The following is a 16344-nucleotide window of genomic DNA, read 5'->3' on the forward strand; positions in this document are numbered from 1 at the left end:
GCAGCCTCGGGATCTAAAGTTGAAAGAGAGATAGTTATAACAAAGATAAAAGTGCAAGCTGCTGAAACTTCCCAAGTAATTAACGAGTGCCTTGTAGATTTGCCTGAAGCTTGTCAAGGAGTGATACCTATCACCCGATCGCTAAAGAAAATTCTGCATAGGAAGCGGGAAAAAAATTCCCATTTACCAGGAAATTCGTGCAATTTAGAACTTGTAATACCCGATAGCTTTAAAACATCATGTAACTGATAGTATCGAAAAACAGTTTTTATTAGCTGATAGCTGTGATGCATCATGTAGAATTCTGGTATTTGGAAGAAAAGGAATTGCAATTTTCTTAGTCAAACAGATGATGAAAAAATTACAAATATTTTAAACAAATTTTGACTTCCACTTTATAATTAGCATCATATATTAACACTCAAATTAGTTGAAAGAACCTATGCAACAATTTTGCTTTTTGCAAAACATGTATACTGTATGCGGCGAGAATGGTCTGCGGCAAAAATAGTCCTCGGAAAAATAAATGGAATGTGGCGGGATGGCCACGGCAAAACGTCCCATCCCCTATATATATATATATATATATATATATATATATATATATATATATATATATATATATATATGTATGTATGTATGTATGTATATATACATACATACATACATATATATATATATATATATATATATATATATATATATATATATATATATTATACACACACCAGGTTAGGCTACAGTTTTTTAACATTTAACAAATTAATTTTCTTGCTTTGCTTATGATAAATTCATGAATTACATTTTCAAAATTCATTGCCATCAGTGTTTCAGACTCAATGCTGAGGAGTGACAAATTTGAAAGTCTCTCCTGGCCCATAATAGAATTTCTCAGGTATGTCTTAATGAGCTTCAATTTGCTGAAGGATCTTTCACATGAAGCAACTGATATCCCTACAGTCAATAATAACCTAAGTGCCACCTGGAGATCATCGAATCCTTCACCATATTTCATAATAAAACTAAGGAGCTCTGTGACTGATTTTGTTTCTGTTCCTTACCAAGAACTTTACATCTTGTATCTCTTGGCATAGTTCTGATGCTTTCAGGTCTTCGTCATATTTTTGCTCCATGCCTTTGCACACTGCATCAACTTCTTCGTTTTTGCCAAATAATTCTTTAGGGCACAGCAAATGTAAAATAAAATGTAAAAGAAAAACGAAGATATATATTTAGAAGCAAACATTTTTAAGTGCATGATTTTCGTTGTCAGGATGATCAATTCTATTGAAAAAAAAAAATGGTGAAAATTTTTAATTTTTGTTGGTTTTAATGGCTTAATTGCAAAAATCATAATTTGCGGTAAAAAATGTCAAAGCTTTTATCCTTTACCCGCTAATTATTATTATTTCAATCTTGTGGGGCGGCAAGTCCAGGCTATTTTTGCCGCCTCTAAAAAAGTGCCGTCCCAGGGCATTCGCCCCCCCCCCCCATGTGAGGGCCCTGCATATACTGATGCATATATGTACATATATACATATAAATACACATACATTTGCACATATTTGACATACCAATACACAGACAGACAGAGAGACACATATACATACACACACACACATATATATATATATATATATATATATATATATATATATATATATATATATGTATATATATATATATATATATATATATATATATATATATATATATATATATATATATATATATATACTTCTTATGCACAATATATATCACTAAATTCTAGAATATTCAAATATTTATTGACAACAAACTTCTGGTTTCATAATGTCCTCATGAAGTGCTTGATAACGAAGCCGTAAGAATTGACGTTGTTTACCACAGTCGCTAACTACCAGATAAAAGAAAAATAGTGTTGAGGGTCAAAAGAGAAAAAAACAATATTTTTCATGTGACTGGAAATCACATTACTGTTCCTAAACGGAATAAAAATCATGACTAGAAAATCATAGTTTTCTTGACAAACACATATAAATATATGTAAAAAGGTTGAAAGGATAGAATTAGTTTAGCTTTGTTCTATGCGGCTACATATGGTTATAATAATAATAATAATAATAATAATAATAATAATAATAATAATAATGATAATAATAATGATGATGATGATGATGATGATTGGTTTCCATATTAGCGTTTAAGACACGAAATTTATACTGGAAAAATATTTTCTAAAATAAATAACTTTTAGTGTAAATTTAATGCCTATCTTTCTTTCGTGAAAATCAAATTATTTTTCTTTGGGAAAAAATGGATGGACATTAAAATAGTTCCCTGATCAAAGAAACATGTATAATTCAATTTTACTTTATTATTGTAGAAACCATTATGGAAATACCTCAAGGAAGAAATTTTAACTTAAATTCTGCCTAAATAGTTTCGATATCATATGTTCATTTATTTCTAGAATGACAGCTACGAAATGTGCTGTGTGCCAAGCACCCGCCAGTCAGAAATGTGCCAAATGTTTTGTCACAGTCTACTGCAGCAAAGATCATCAAAAACAGCATTGGAAAATTCACCGGACAGAATGCAGTCCTTACAGGTAACTTCATCACTATAGTTAAGATAGAAACCAGTAAAAATAAAGAAAAAGAAAAAAAAATCCCAAATCAATTAACTAGCATTGAGGTAATTTTGCGTAGTGGTTTTTGTTTGTTTGTTCTCCCTGATTGAATTATACACCGTTATAATTTTTTAATATTTATTTAACGAACTTTAGGGTGTGTCAATCAGCTGAACTAGGTCGATATTTGGAGGCTTCGCGAGACATAAAAGCTGGTGAAATTATACTACGTGATTCTCCTTTGGTGGTTGGACCAAAACAGGTAAGTTTATACCATTTGCTTCATGATTTTTTCCTTATCTTTGTTAATTTACGAACCTATAGTTATATTTAACTTCAATTATTATAAAATATGTCATTCAATTTTTTATATGGTTCTGAAGTTGGTAAACATCACATCATTCATAAGATAATTTGGCTTTTTTCTCATGAAAATTTAGGTTTTCTGTTTAAAACAAGTCTTGCTATTTTAGCCATCACTAATTGGTTTATATTCTCATACCGGCAGCATGTCACAAAGATTTTTGTTTTAAAAAATATTTCCATTGTGTAGAAATAGTTTTTAAAATAAACGAGGGGCAACTAAGGAAGCTGAACTATTTACGCTAAAGCTAAGCGATTGAGCATGAATTGGAAGAAAGGCAATCTCTTTTGAGACAGTTTATTCATCCCTAAATATTCAAATATAAACTTAATAACATCAATAAATAAATTCCAATAGGCCATAGCACCACGATTTTCAAATTTTAGTCTTTTGCTTCATGACGATTTCCACAACCCACTTTACCTGCATTTTTTATCCCTTCAGGTGACTGTGCCAGTCTGCCTTGGGTGCTTTACCCCTGTTGATGGATCCTTCAGCTGTACGGATTGCGGATGGCCAATGTGTGGCCCAGAATGCCAAAAAATAGTCCTCCATTATCCTGAATGTCATCTCTCAAGGAACAGGTGCGTTCTCTAGAAATCTAGATGAAAATTAACTAATCTATAGAGTTTAGGTCAACTTGGCTCTGAGATTTCTCAACCTCTAAATTTCTAATTGATGCTAAATCATTATTTCATGAATTTCCTATTCTCTATAAATTCATAATTAATGCAAAATCATTATTTAAAGAATAGGCAATGGTAGTGAAATTCTTTTGGTAATCATAAATTCCCAATGGATTTGTATTTTCATATCAATATCCTCTTTTTCACCATTACTTCTCATATATGGTTAGAGGTGTTTAGTTATTAAGATTATGATTATAAGAATATTATTACACAACATTGAATTCCTAACATGACTCAGTAAGCTTAAGACATCTGTATTTCACAAGACATTGGGTTCACCAAAAAGACTTATTTATTCAACGTGAAAAGAGTGCTTAAATTATCCACTTATGCAAAGCTTTCTTGTTTCACTAGGATGTCAAAATTTCACGGCTAATTTTCACTCAACTTATAAGTTACAAATTATAAAATAGAAGCAAAACAATATTTAACCACCTAAATAAGAATAGAGAGCTTACTCTCATCATAAACGTAACAGGTTTCTCTATAACTCCAGGGGTAGGAGGCCGTGCTACTATATGTCAAACTAAAACAAAGCAACAAAATGTAATTTGACAACCCAATGTTTTCAGGTGGAAACAAAACTAGCATATTTTTTTCGGCAACGTTCTTCAGTGAGCAAATCATTCATGAAACTTCACTTCCTTTCAGACCAGTAAAAGTTCAAGTGAACCAGTTTAAAAACGTTAATCAAATGTACGAGTGCATTACTCCTCTGAGATGCCTGTGGTTGAAAGAACGAGATCCAGAAAAGTGGTCGTCCCTTTGCCAAATGGAGTCTCACATGGAGCGTCGTATGAACACAGACGTCCACGAAATAAATCAGGCCAACGTCGTTGATTTCGTTCAGAAGTACCTGAGGATACTTAGCTATTCCGAGGAAGAGATGCATCGCATTTGTGGTGTGATAGATGTGAATGGTTTTGAAATTCCTGGTCCTAACATCATTGGGCTCTACGGAAAAGGTTGTCTCTTAGAGCATAATTGCATCCCGAATTCCTCAAGGACTTTTGATACCCAGTTGAATATAATCGTCAGAGCTGCCGTAGATATAAACAAAGGTGAACACATCACTACTTCTTATACTGATCCCATGTGGGGGACAGCTAACCGACAGTTGTACTTGAGGACAAGTAAGTACTTTAAATGCACCTGTGACAGGTGCAAAGACCCAACAGAACTAGGAACTCACATGAGCAGCCTTAAATGTGGTCAGTGTCAGTCAGGACTCTTGTTACCTTCTCCAACACCCCTCAGCCCAGAATCTTGGGTGTGCAATTCTTGTTCGGCAAGCACCATCATGGATCAAGTGGATAACTTCCTCAAGGAGACTGGTGAAAAACTGGTGCGTCTCAAGTACAGTTCCCTGGCTTCCTCAGAGGCATTCCTTAAAGCTACGTCCTCGAAATTAAGTGAAAACCACTACTACAGGACCGACGTTAAGCTGGCTCTTGCACAACTTTACGGTCGTCCAGGGGGCCCTGATAAACAAGAACTTAAGGATTTACCTAAAGATCTCGTGGACAGGAAAGAAGAACTTTGCCGGGACGTACTCAAACTTACGGAAATATTTTGTCCAGGTGAGTATTTTTATTTAGATCTAGTTATAAGTTCTAATGCGTTTAAAATAAATATAACTCATTTCCTATGGCTAGATTTGTCACTTTGCAAATCAACATGTGTTTAAAGAGAAAGAGTCTTAATTTTGCAGAGGGCTGCACTGTTGAAATTTAACGTATTTACGTGGAAAATTTTATAAGGGGAATTAGTAGTTGCAAGATTTCGTCGCAAATGAAAACTATTGATGTAATTGAATAAGTGAATGTCGCTTAAATGTGTCCATTATATATATATATATATATATATATATATATATATATATATATATATATATATATATATATACATATATATATATGGCATAAGGAAGTGATGAATGGTAATCAGAGTTTAATCAGAAGATAAAAGAAAGGCTAAAAGGTAAAATGAAATATTTTTGGGATGAGCAAAATTATGTATGTATGTATGTATGTAAGAATATGTATATATATATGTATATATAATATATATATATATATATATATATATATATATATATATATATATATATATATTATATTTATATATATAATGTGTATATATATATATTATGTATATGTATATATACATACATATATATATAGTATGTATTTATGTATATATACTGTATATTATATATATATATATATATATATATATATATATATATATATATATATATATATATAGATACACACTTACAGGGCACCAGCCACCCACTGATATACTACCGCTAGAGAGTTATGTGATCCTTTGACTGGGCAGACAGTACTACATTGGATCCTTCTCCCTGAGTACGGTTTACTTTCCCTTTGCCTACACATCACCGAATAGTCTGGCCTTTTCTTTACAGATTCTCCTCTGTCCTCATACACCTTACAACACTGAAATTACCAAACAATTCTTCTTCATCCAAGTGGTTAACTACTGCACTGTAATTGAACGGTGGTTACTTTGCTCTTGAAAAGGGTAGAAGATTCTAGCTATGGTAAGGACACTCCAAAATCAAACCATTGTTCTCTTCTTGCGCAAGTTAGCAAGAAGAGGAGCTTTTAGCACTTGTTGGAGAATTGGTAATGTTACTCCTCTATGTAAATGTGTTTGTGGTAGCTCAAGTCCCATTGATTACCGTCCAATTTCCATAACTCCCATATTATCTAAAGTTTTTGAACGTCTTCTGGCAAAACATCTTAATAGGTTTGCAATTTGGTTTTTGTAAAGGCCTTGGAGCATGTGATGCCCTTCTTACAATCTCCAATGCTGTACAGAAATCCCTTGATTGTGGTCAGGAAGTTCGTATGATTGGCCTTGATTTTAGTGCTGCCTTTGACCGTGTTAATCATGAGGCCCTTGTTTTCAAACTGGAACAGTTGGGGGTGGGTGGGTTGTTTCTAAGCATTATTATTGATTTTTAAGTAATAGATCCCAAAGAGTTGTTGTTGATGGGCACCATAGTGAGTATAGGAATGTGATATTCGGTGTTCCACAGGGTAGTGTTCTTGACCCATTACTTTTCATACTATATACACATGACATGTGGTTTGGCCTAGAAAACAAGCTTGTTGCATATGCAGGTGATGCTACTCTCTTTGCATCAATTCCATCCCCTGAATGTAGATCTGGGGTTGGTGAATCCCTTAATAGAGATTTAGCTAAAATTAGTGCATGGTGCAAATTATGGGGTATGAAGTTGAATCCTAACAAAACTAAGTATGATTGTAAGTAGGTCAAGGACGGTGGCACCTCAACATCCGGATCTCAGTATTGATAATGTTTCTTTAAATTTGTATGACTCTTTTAAAATTTTAGGTGTGATTCTCGACAGCAAACTTACTTTTGAGAAACACATTAGGTCTGTGTCTTCTTCAATTGCACAAAAAAATGGCTTACTGAGAAAGTCTTACAAGATTTTCGGTGATCAATCTATTCTGAAGAAGTGTTTTTAATTCTTTCATTCTACCTCGTTTTGAGTATTGTTCTCCTGTCTGGTGTTCAGCAGCTGATTCTCATCTTAATTTGTTGGACAGAAACTTACGGTCTATTAAATTTCTTATTCCTGATCTAGATATTAATCTTTGGCACCGTCGTTCAATTAGTTCATTATGCACGTTGCATAAGATTTTTCATAACTCTGACCATCCTTTACATTCAGATCTCCCTGGACAATTCTATCCTGTTCGTAATACTAGGCAGGCAGTTAATTCTAATAGCCAGGCCTTCTCCATCATGAGGCTTAATACTACACAGTATTCTAGAAGTTTTATCCCAGCTGTTACCAAGTTGTGGAATGATCTTCCTAATCGGGTAGTTGAATCAGTAGAACTTCAAAAATTCAAAGTTGGAGCAAATGACTATATGTTGACCAGGCTGACATGAGTCTTTTTATAGTTTATATATGACATATCTGTTTTTGACGTTAATAGTTTATATAGGATATATCTGTTTTGACGTTGTTACTGTTTTTAGAATGATTTATTGTTAATTTATTCTCATCATTTATTTGTTTCCTTATCTCCTTTCCTCACTGGGCTATTTTTCCCTATTGGAGCCCTTGGGCTTATAGCATCTAGCTTTTCCAACTAGGGTTGTAGCTTGGCTAGAAATAATAATAATAATAATAATAATAATTAATAATAATAATAATAATAATAATAATGCTATAGCCTCTGTGTATCATGGTCTTCCACTGTCTTGGGTTACAATTCTCTAGCTTGAGGGTACACTTGGGCACACTATTCTATTCTATTCCCCTTCGTCCTGTTTTGTTAAGTTTTTATAGTTTATATAGGAAATATTTATTTCAATTCTGTTGCTTGCTTCCTTTCCTCACTGGGCTATTTTCCCTGTTGTGGCCCCTAGGCTTATAGGATACTTCTTTTCCAACTAGGGTTGTAGCTTAGCAAGTAGTAAAAGAACTCTTCTCCTTTCGATCTTATTAGTCCCACTATGTGGCAGAGCCGGCCACTCAAGTCACCTTTCTCTATCTATTTCTATTCCTTGCATTTTCTTCACCTAGTCCCACATCACCCACATTCCTCCCCACCTCACCTATCCGTCTGATTAGCTGACGCCCCACACAATCCTCCTCCCCATCACTGGAATATTCTAGCCCATTTGATTGGTTCCACCTCCTCCCTTCTTATTTCTGGGCCACAATCTCTTGGATGAGGTTCCTTAGCCTTCTCTTTTACATTATGTATACCACACATACTTCTTATAGCTTGACTCTCCTTCCTTTTTGGTAGTGATATTCCAACCAGTCATCACATCATCCTCATCTTGGTTCTTTCCTCTTTCCTCTTAGGAGCTCAAGTTTCTGCCCCATATAATAGCAAAGGCCAGATGACTTTCTTATAAATCGTCACTTAAAGCTTTAATGTAATTTTCTTGTTCATTTCACTAGGTCTCACTACTTTCTCGGTACCTCCCTCCTCTGATATTATTGATACTAAAAGTTAAACTCATTGTTATGTTTTAGCACTATACCATTTTCCACCTGCATGTATATTTCTTCATGTCTCTTTGTACTACTAAGCATTAGTTCTGTCTTTCCGATGTTTATTTTCAGTCCTTTCCTTTCTAGATCCCCTTTCCATGCTAAAAAATTCAATAGTTCTTCTGTGGCTGCTATAATAACTAAATTATTAATAAACATCAGTTCTCACAATTCTTTGTTGTTCCTTAATTTTTGATGTCAAAATGTCTATAACGATGAGGAGCAGGAATGGACTCAAATCTCGTCCCTGATGTAGGCCAACCTTCACAAGGAATGTCTAAACATTCCCTTATTTTATCTGTACGGTGTTTCTTGCCCATTCTCATACATCCTCCTCACTAACCTTACCAACTACTCCGGTATTCATCTCTTTCTCAAATACCAATAGACTAACCTTCTTGGTACCTTGTCATATGCTTTTTCAATATCCACAAATCATGCAAGCCTTTCTGTTTCCTTCTAGATGCTTCTCTTGGACTTGTCTTCCTATCAAGATAGCAATCGCTGTGCTCTTTCCTTTCATAACCCCAAACTGCTGCTCAGGTAACATACATCTATCAACTATCTCAACTATTCTTTCTAGTATCTTGAAAACAAAATCCAAAAGCTTTATTCTTCTATAGTTACCACAGTTTAACACGTCTCCTTTTTGTTTACACAATTTAATCATCCAACTATCTTACCAGCACCTTGGCATTTCCTTTACATACCAGATCTTTTCCAATAGTGTGTGCAACCACTCCTTGGCTAGATTTGTAAACCTCGTTATCATTCCTATTGTTACCTCTGACTTTCCTGCCGCTTTATTCATCTTTTCTATCTTTATAGCTTTCTCATTACGAAACGAAACCCTTCAAATATGAATTGAGATATTCTGGTTTCCAACCAACAAAGAACATCGTCTTTTTAACATACATGTTTTACAGTTTTTTATCATAAATCGATATATCCCTTTTACATAAGAACATACATGATTACATATAGTACACACACATATACTGTATGTATATATATATACATATATATATATATATATATATATATATATATATATATATATATATATATATATATGTATATATACATATATATACACAGGTAAAAGCTTACATGTATGTTTGTACAATACAGGCAGCATATATTCAAATATAAAAGCACATGGAAGTAAAATCTAAATTAAGTCCAGAACAATTTCATCTACATGCAATACACTTTCTAAAGGACTAACACCAAATAGAAGTTCACAAGTTTAAGAGTCACTCGTGGATGGCAGAGACAAGGGACAGTGACAATGCCCTAGAGACTGACCATATATACATATGATCAGCGCTAAAGCTCTCTCTCCCCTCAAGCTATGACCAGAGAGGGCAAGGCAATGAATGCTGATGACTCACCAAGTAGACCTATAAACTCCACAACCTCCCCCCCTCTCCTTCTGTAGCTCACAAGGAGGGTGAGGTTGAAGACCCTGCAAGAAACTATCGAGCTTGAGCAGGACTCGAACCTTGGTTCGACAAATCGCCAGGCAAGGACACTTTCAGAAAATCGCCAAGAGCTCCTTGAATTTCATTGCCAATATTTTGCGCCAGACACTTCATAACGATTATTTCTTTTAATATATAGCAGGTGTCACCGAGGCCAGGACAGCACCAAAAATAAAACAATTACAGTTCACGAGTTCGATGAAAATGTATGGATCGAATTTATACACTTAAAATTCGATATTTTGTCATCAAAATATCCTTTTACAGTTAATTGGAAAGTATGTTTAGAAATTATGGTATTTTGAATGGGCATCTAAATATCAATTCTTAATAGAAGAAGTCCTTCTGGTCTCCTCTATTAGAACATACCTTAGACTCACTATACAGTATACTGTAGTAGGGTCAGCTGCTCGATTCAACTTTCTCCATATCATTCTATTCCTTCCATCTTCTTCCCGCCCCACCCTTATCTTCCTCACCACATTCACCCATCCTCCCTTACAGGTGTTCGCATTTTCTATATTTTCTTTACAATCTGTAAGTTCGTCTTTATAACCTAACGTATATAATGTAAAATTTCCATTGCTCAATTAATCCTCTATAAAATATCTTGAATTCTTCTTCTTTTCCTCCCGCCAACCCTCCCCATTTACCCGGGCTTGGGACCGGCACCAAAACCCAGCCACTGAGAGGGGGGGGGGGGGGGGGCAGCCTCAACTTGGTGCCAGTCCCAAGTCTGGGTAAATGGGGAGGGTTGGCGGCAGGAAAGGCATCCAGCCATGAAAAATTAGCCAAAACCAATATCTTGAATATTTGTAAGATAAAACCTCCCAGGCTTGATATCGTGTTTTAAATTTTCATAGTGGATTTATGCAACTGAATGTAATGTTTTCCAGTGAATTTTACGCGCATATACAAATACATATATCATCATCATCATCTCCCACCCATATTGACGCAAAGGGCCTCGGTTATATTTCGCCTGTCATACCTATCTTGAGCTTTTAAATCAATACTTCTCCATTCATCATCATCTACTTCATACCTCATAATTCTAAGCCATGTGAACATGGGTCTTCCAACTCTTCTAGTGCCTTGAGGAGCCCAATTGAAAGTTTGATGAACTAATCTCTCTTGGGGAGTGCGAAGGGTAAGCTCAAACCATCTCCATCCACCCCTTACCATGATCTCATCCACATATGGCACTCGCACTCGAGTAATCTCTTTTATAGTTTCATTTCTAATCCTGTCCTGCCATTTAATTCCTAATATTCTTCTGAGGGGTTTGTTCTCACGTCCATACAGTAACACCGACCTCAGTAAACTGATATACGTCCTGATTTTTATACGTAATTTCAGGCGATTTGAATTCCAAATTTTACTTAACTTAGTAATTGCACACACACACACAAATATATATATATATATATATATATATATATATATATATATATATATATATATATATATATATATACAACAACAAATGCAGCCGTTTCTAGGCCACTGCAGGACAAAGGCCTCAGGCATGCCAATTCATATCTTGGGTTTGGTTTCATCACCACGATGGCTAATGCAGATGGGTGATGGCGGGAGATTTTCATGTGATCCCTCACACCAAACCAATCTAATATGGGTGGCAGGTACAGCTTTGCTGATCATGGTGATACGCAAACTCTTTCACTCATTCAAAGTACAGTATATACAGTATATGCAGTATACTGTACACACACATTACATTATATATACACACACACACGCACACACACACACACACATATATATATATATATATATATATATATATATATATATATATATATATATGTGTGTGTGTGTGTGTGTGTGTCTGTGTGTGTGTGTGTGTGTATGTGTGTGTTTGTGTGAAAAGATAGCATATATCCTTAAAAACTATGATTAAAATATCCTTGTTGAAGTTTGCGGTTCGAGTATTTCTTTAAGAATGGGGAAGGATTGGCCTTGGGGGAAGGTCAAGATCAGTACTGATATCTATCTACTAATGAGTAATGAGAAGCGTTAAAAAGAACAAACAATTAAATTACATTTACTTCCGATCTTCATTGCAGGACTGAGTCGCCTTCGCGGTTTGCTGAAGTACGAGTTACAAGCAAGTCTGATGGAAAAGTTCAGAAGGCTTCCCAAGAAACTGAAAGCGACGGCCCCGGGGAAAATATTGCTCAAGGTTTGATTACAGTTTTTCTGATTATATTTCCGATATTTTATGCTTTCTGTTTCTTTGAGTAGTGTGGAATGAAATATCGCTGTAGAAATCCTACTTTGTCTTTATTTTGCCTCTGAACCGTCTCTTCCTTTCCAGGGTCAAATTAAATCTCATTGGAGAGATCACGAAATCTATGACAAAGTATTTGTTGTTGTATGCGTAATTCTAACTTAAATCATTTGAAATTCTTGGGTAGCATTTATGATCTGAATAATAATGAACCAATATTCATTTGTGTTTCAATTAGATCATGTTTCGGAAAAACCTTCTCATGAAAAAAAAAGCTACATATATATTGGTTCTGCGAGTCTATGGGTAGATAATTATGTTGGAAACATTAATCTTTTTATCAAGATAATATCTTGAAGGAACTATCGATAAGAGTTCGAATCTAATGTTCGCCTTTGGTAGAGATGTCTCTTTCCTTAATATTTTATCCAATATCTCCCAATATTTTTCATTGGATCAATTTTTTAATTACCAAAAGACAAACGACACCAAAACTCATTAAGTGATTTAAAAAATATATATATATATATAGTATGATTTTAAGCTCATGTTCATGAGATAATTTTCAAAACCAATATTCATGAAATAATTCTAAGAGTAAATATTCATTAAATGGTTTCATAAATAACCATATCATTAAATAATCTATTAGGAAATATTTGGTACATGGGAGATGCAGAGGATTTTGGAATAAATTCAAACAGTTAAAAATGACTTAGATATACTCACAATTGACTGCCCCATCATCACACTTTTTGCTCTGCCCACCCACGTAGCTCCATCCGGGGTTCCCTCCTCATTTTACAATTGGAAGATGAATGCTATTTTAGCTGTTTAACTCTTTTATCTTTATCATAGGTCAGGAAATTTTAACTTTTGTCCGTTCCTTCGTACTCATAACATTCGCTTATGTAAGGGATTAGCTTTTGTCTTTTACTATTAGGTTGAGTCACATCTTCCCTTAGATTTTTAATAAGAAATTTAAGTTCACACACATGTATATATATATATATATATATATATATATATATATATATATATTATGCATATATATATATATATATATATAAATATATATATATATATATATATATATATATATATATATATATATTATATATATATATATATATATATTATGCATATATATATATATATATATAAATATATATATATATATATATATATATATATATATATATATATATATATATTATGTATATATGTATGTATATATGTATGTATATATGTATATATATATATATATATATATATATATATATATTATGCATATATATATGATATATATATATATATATATATTATGTATATATGTATGTATATATGTATATGTATATATATATATATATATATATATATATCATTATAAGCTAAGCTACAACCCTAGTTGGATAAGCAAGTTGCTACTAGCCCAAGGGCTCCAACAGGGAAAAATAGCCCAGTGAGGAGAGGAAATAAGTAATAAATGCACTACAAGAGAAGTAATGAACAATCCAAATAAAATATTCTAAAAACAATAACAACATTAATATAGATATTTCACATATACTCTAAAAAAAATTCCAAAAACAAGAGGATTAAAAATAAGATAAAATCGAGTGCCCGAGTGTACCCTCAGACAAGAGATAGAGGACGGGTGGGGGGACGTTCTGGAAATCTCAAATCCAATTATTAGTATGATGCAGTCCTGAAGAATTTATGCTCTGAAATTGCTGCTTTAAGTTTATCTTACTCTTTCATTTTGGCAAATTTTTCATTCAAGTCCCCTCTGCAATTATCGGTACTATTACTGATAGAACTACTGTAACCATAATTTCATCATACGCATTTTATGAAGACCGCATGCAGCCTGTGATGATTCAGTTCTTCAAATTGTTGTTGATGGGCCCCATAGTGAGTATAGGAATGTGATATCTGGTGTTCCTCAGAGTAATGTTCTTGGCCCATTACTTTCCATCCTATATACACATGACATGTGGTTTGGCCTAGAAAACAAGCTTGGTGCCAATGCAGTTGCTCCTCAACATCCGGATCTCAACGTTGATAATATTTCTTCAACTCTATGATTTTGTTAGAATTTTAGATGTGATTCTCGACACCAAGTTTACTTTTGAGAAACACATTAGGTCTGTCTCTTCTTCAATTGCAAAAAAAAAAAAGGCTTCTTGAGAAAGTCTTGTAAGTCTTCGGTGATCAATCTATTCTGAAGAAGTGTTTTATTCTTTCATTCTACCTTGTTTCGAGTATTGTTCTCCTGTCTGGTATTCAACTGCTGATTCTTATCTTAATTTCTTGAACTGGAACTTACGGTCTATTAAATTTCTTATTTCTGATCTGGATATCAATCTCTGGCATCATCGGTTAATTCGTTCGTTATACATGTTGCATAAGATTTTTCATAATTCTGATCATCCTTTACATTCAGATTTTCCCGTAATACTAGGCAGGCAGTTAATAATTATAATAGTCAAGTCATCTCCACCACAAGACTCAATACTGCACAGTGTTCTTCAAGTTTTACTCCAGCTGTGACCAAGTTGTGGAATGATCTTTCTAATAGGGGTAGTTGAATCGGTAGGACTTCAAAAGTTCAAATTTGCGGCAAATGTTTATATGTTGAACGGGCTGTCAGAAGTCTTTTGTAGTTTATATACAAAAATCTTTTTAATGTTGTTACTGTTCTTAAATTATTTCATTTTAATTGTTCATAACTCCTCATAGAGTTCATTTATTTCCTTTCCTTACTGGGCTATTTTTCCTTTAAAGAGCCCTTGGGCTGATAGCATCCTGCTTTTCCAACCAGGGTTTTAGCTTAGCTAGTAACAACAACAACAACAACAACAACAACAATAATAATAATAATAATAATAATAATAATAATAATAATAATAATAATAATAATAATAATTGCTTAAATTCACAATGTTCGCATTCACTTCCTGTTAAAGACTTTTTGTTGTCTTATCCGTACATGTGTACTCAAATTTCAAATTTGAATTATCATAGCGCCTAGAGCAGTTGGTGACGTTCAAGTAGTAATTAATTGTTCTCTTGTCTTATTCATTTATCAAATTATGTTGACTATCATTTATCTCAATAAAGCTTTACCACCACATTATAGTGAACTTCAAATTGAAAGGAAATTTGTATTAATTCATAAATGTTACCGTCAATTGGAACTTGATGCAGATGTGCTACCATGGAAAGTGTCATTTGTTCTTAGCAGGATCCATCCTTAAGGCTTTCGTCTCATTTAATCCATTATATAACAAAACTTTCATTATGATATAAATGTAAGCAATTAGGATATTCTCACTTTTATCATTCGTTAATTCTTACGTTATTCTCAACAGGAATCTTCTCAACTATTGAAGGAAGCCAGTACTATCCTGCTCATGGAATCACCGCTACAAGATGAGTACCACTTAGCAATGCAAGCGGAAGCAGACTTAGAATACGTTAACAATATGCTGGGGAAGAAGAAACGGTGAAGACGTTGCTCAATACTTTCTTTGGAATAAGATTAAATTTTTGCTCAAAACTTTTGACGTAAATATTTTGTGTCAATGTGCATCCCAAGCAACCATAGGTGGAATCGAAAAGAGTAATAAATGAAAATAAATTGTTAATGAATGACAGTTGTTGTTGTTGCTATTATTATTATTATTATTATTATTATTATTATTATTATTATTATTATTATTATTGTTGTTGTTGTTATAAGCTAAGCTCTAACCCTAGTTGGAAAAGCAGGATGCTATAACCCCAAGAGCTCCAACAAGGAAAATAGCCCAGTGAGGAAAGGAAACAAAGAAATAGATAAACTACGAAAGAAATAATGAACAAGCGA

General features: G+C 33.6%; 1 protein-coding gene across 1 annotated transcript in view; it reads left to right on the plus strand.

Moving 5' to 3' along the window:
- The window catches only part of LOC137616351 (SET domain-containing protein SmydA-8-like), a 50022-nt gene extending 33912 nt beyond the window's left edge, over positions 1–16110 (plus strand). Inside the window, exons 2-7 of the mRNA XM_068346010.1 lie at positions 2453–2590; positions 2768–2873; positions 3420–3559; positions 4316–5244; positions 12310–12425; positions 15848–16110. Coding sequence (XP_068202111.1) covers positions 2454–2590; positions 2768–2873; positions 3420–3559; positions 4316–5244; positions 12310–12425; positions 15848–15985 — 1566 coding nt within the window. The 5' untranslated portion in view covers position 2453 and the 3' untranslated portion in view covers positions 15986–16110. The remainder of the gene's footprint in view (positions 1–2452; positions 2591–2767; positions 2874–3419; positions 3560–4315; positions 5245–12309; positions 12426–15847) is intronic.
- The last annotated feature ends 234 nt before the right edge of the window (positions 16111–16344 follow it).

The sequence above is a fragment of the Palaemon carinicauda genome, chromosome 22 (assembly GCF_036898095.1).
Source record: "Palaemon carinicauda isolate YSFRI2023 chromosome 22, ASM3689809v2, whole genome shotgun sequence".
In the NCBI taxonomy this organism is placed as follows: domain Eukaryota; kingdom Metazoa; phylum Arthropoda; class Malacostraca; order Decapoda; family Palaemonidae; genus Palaemon; species Palaemon carinicauda.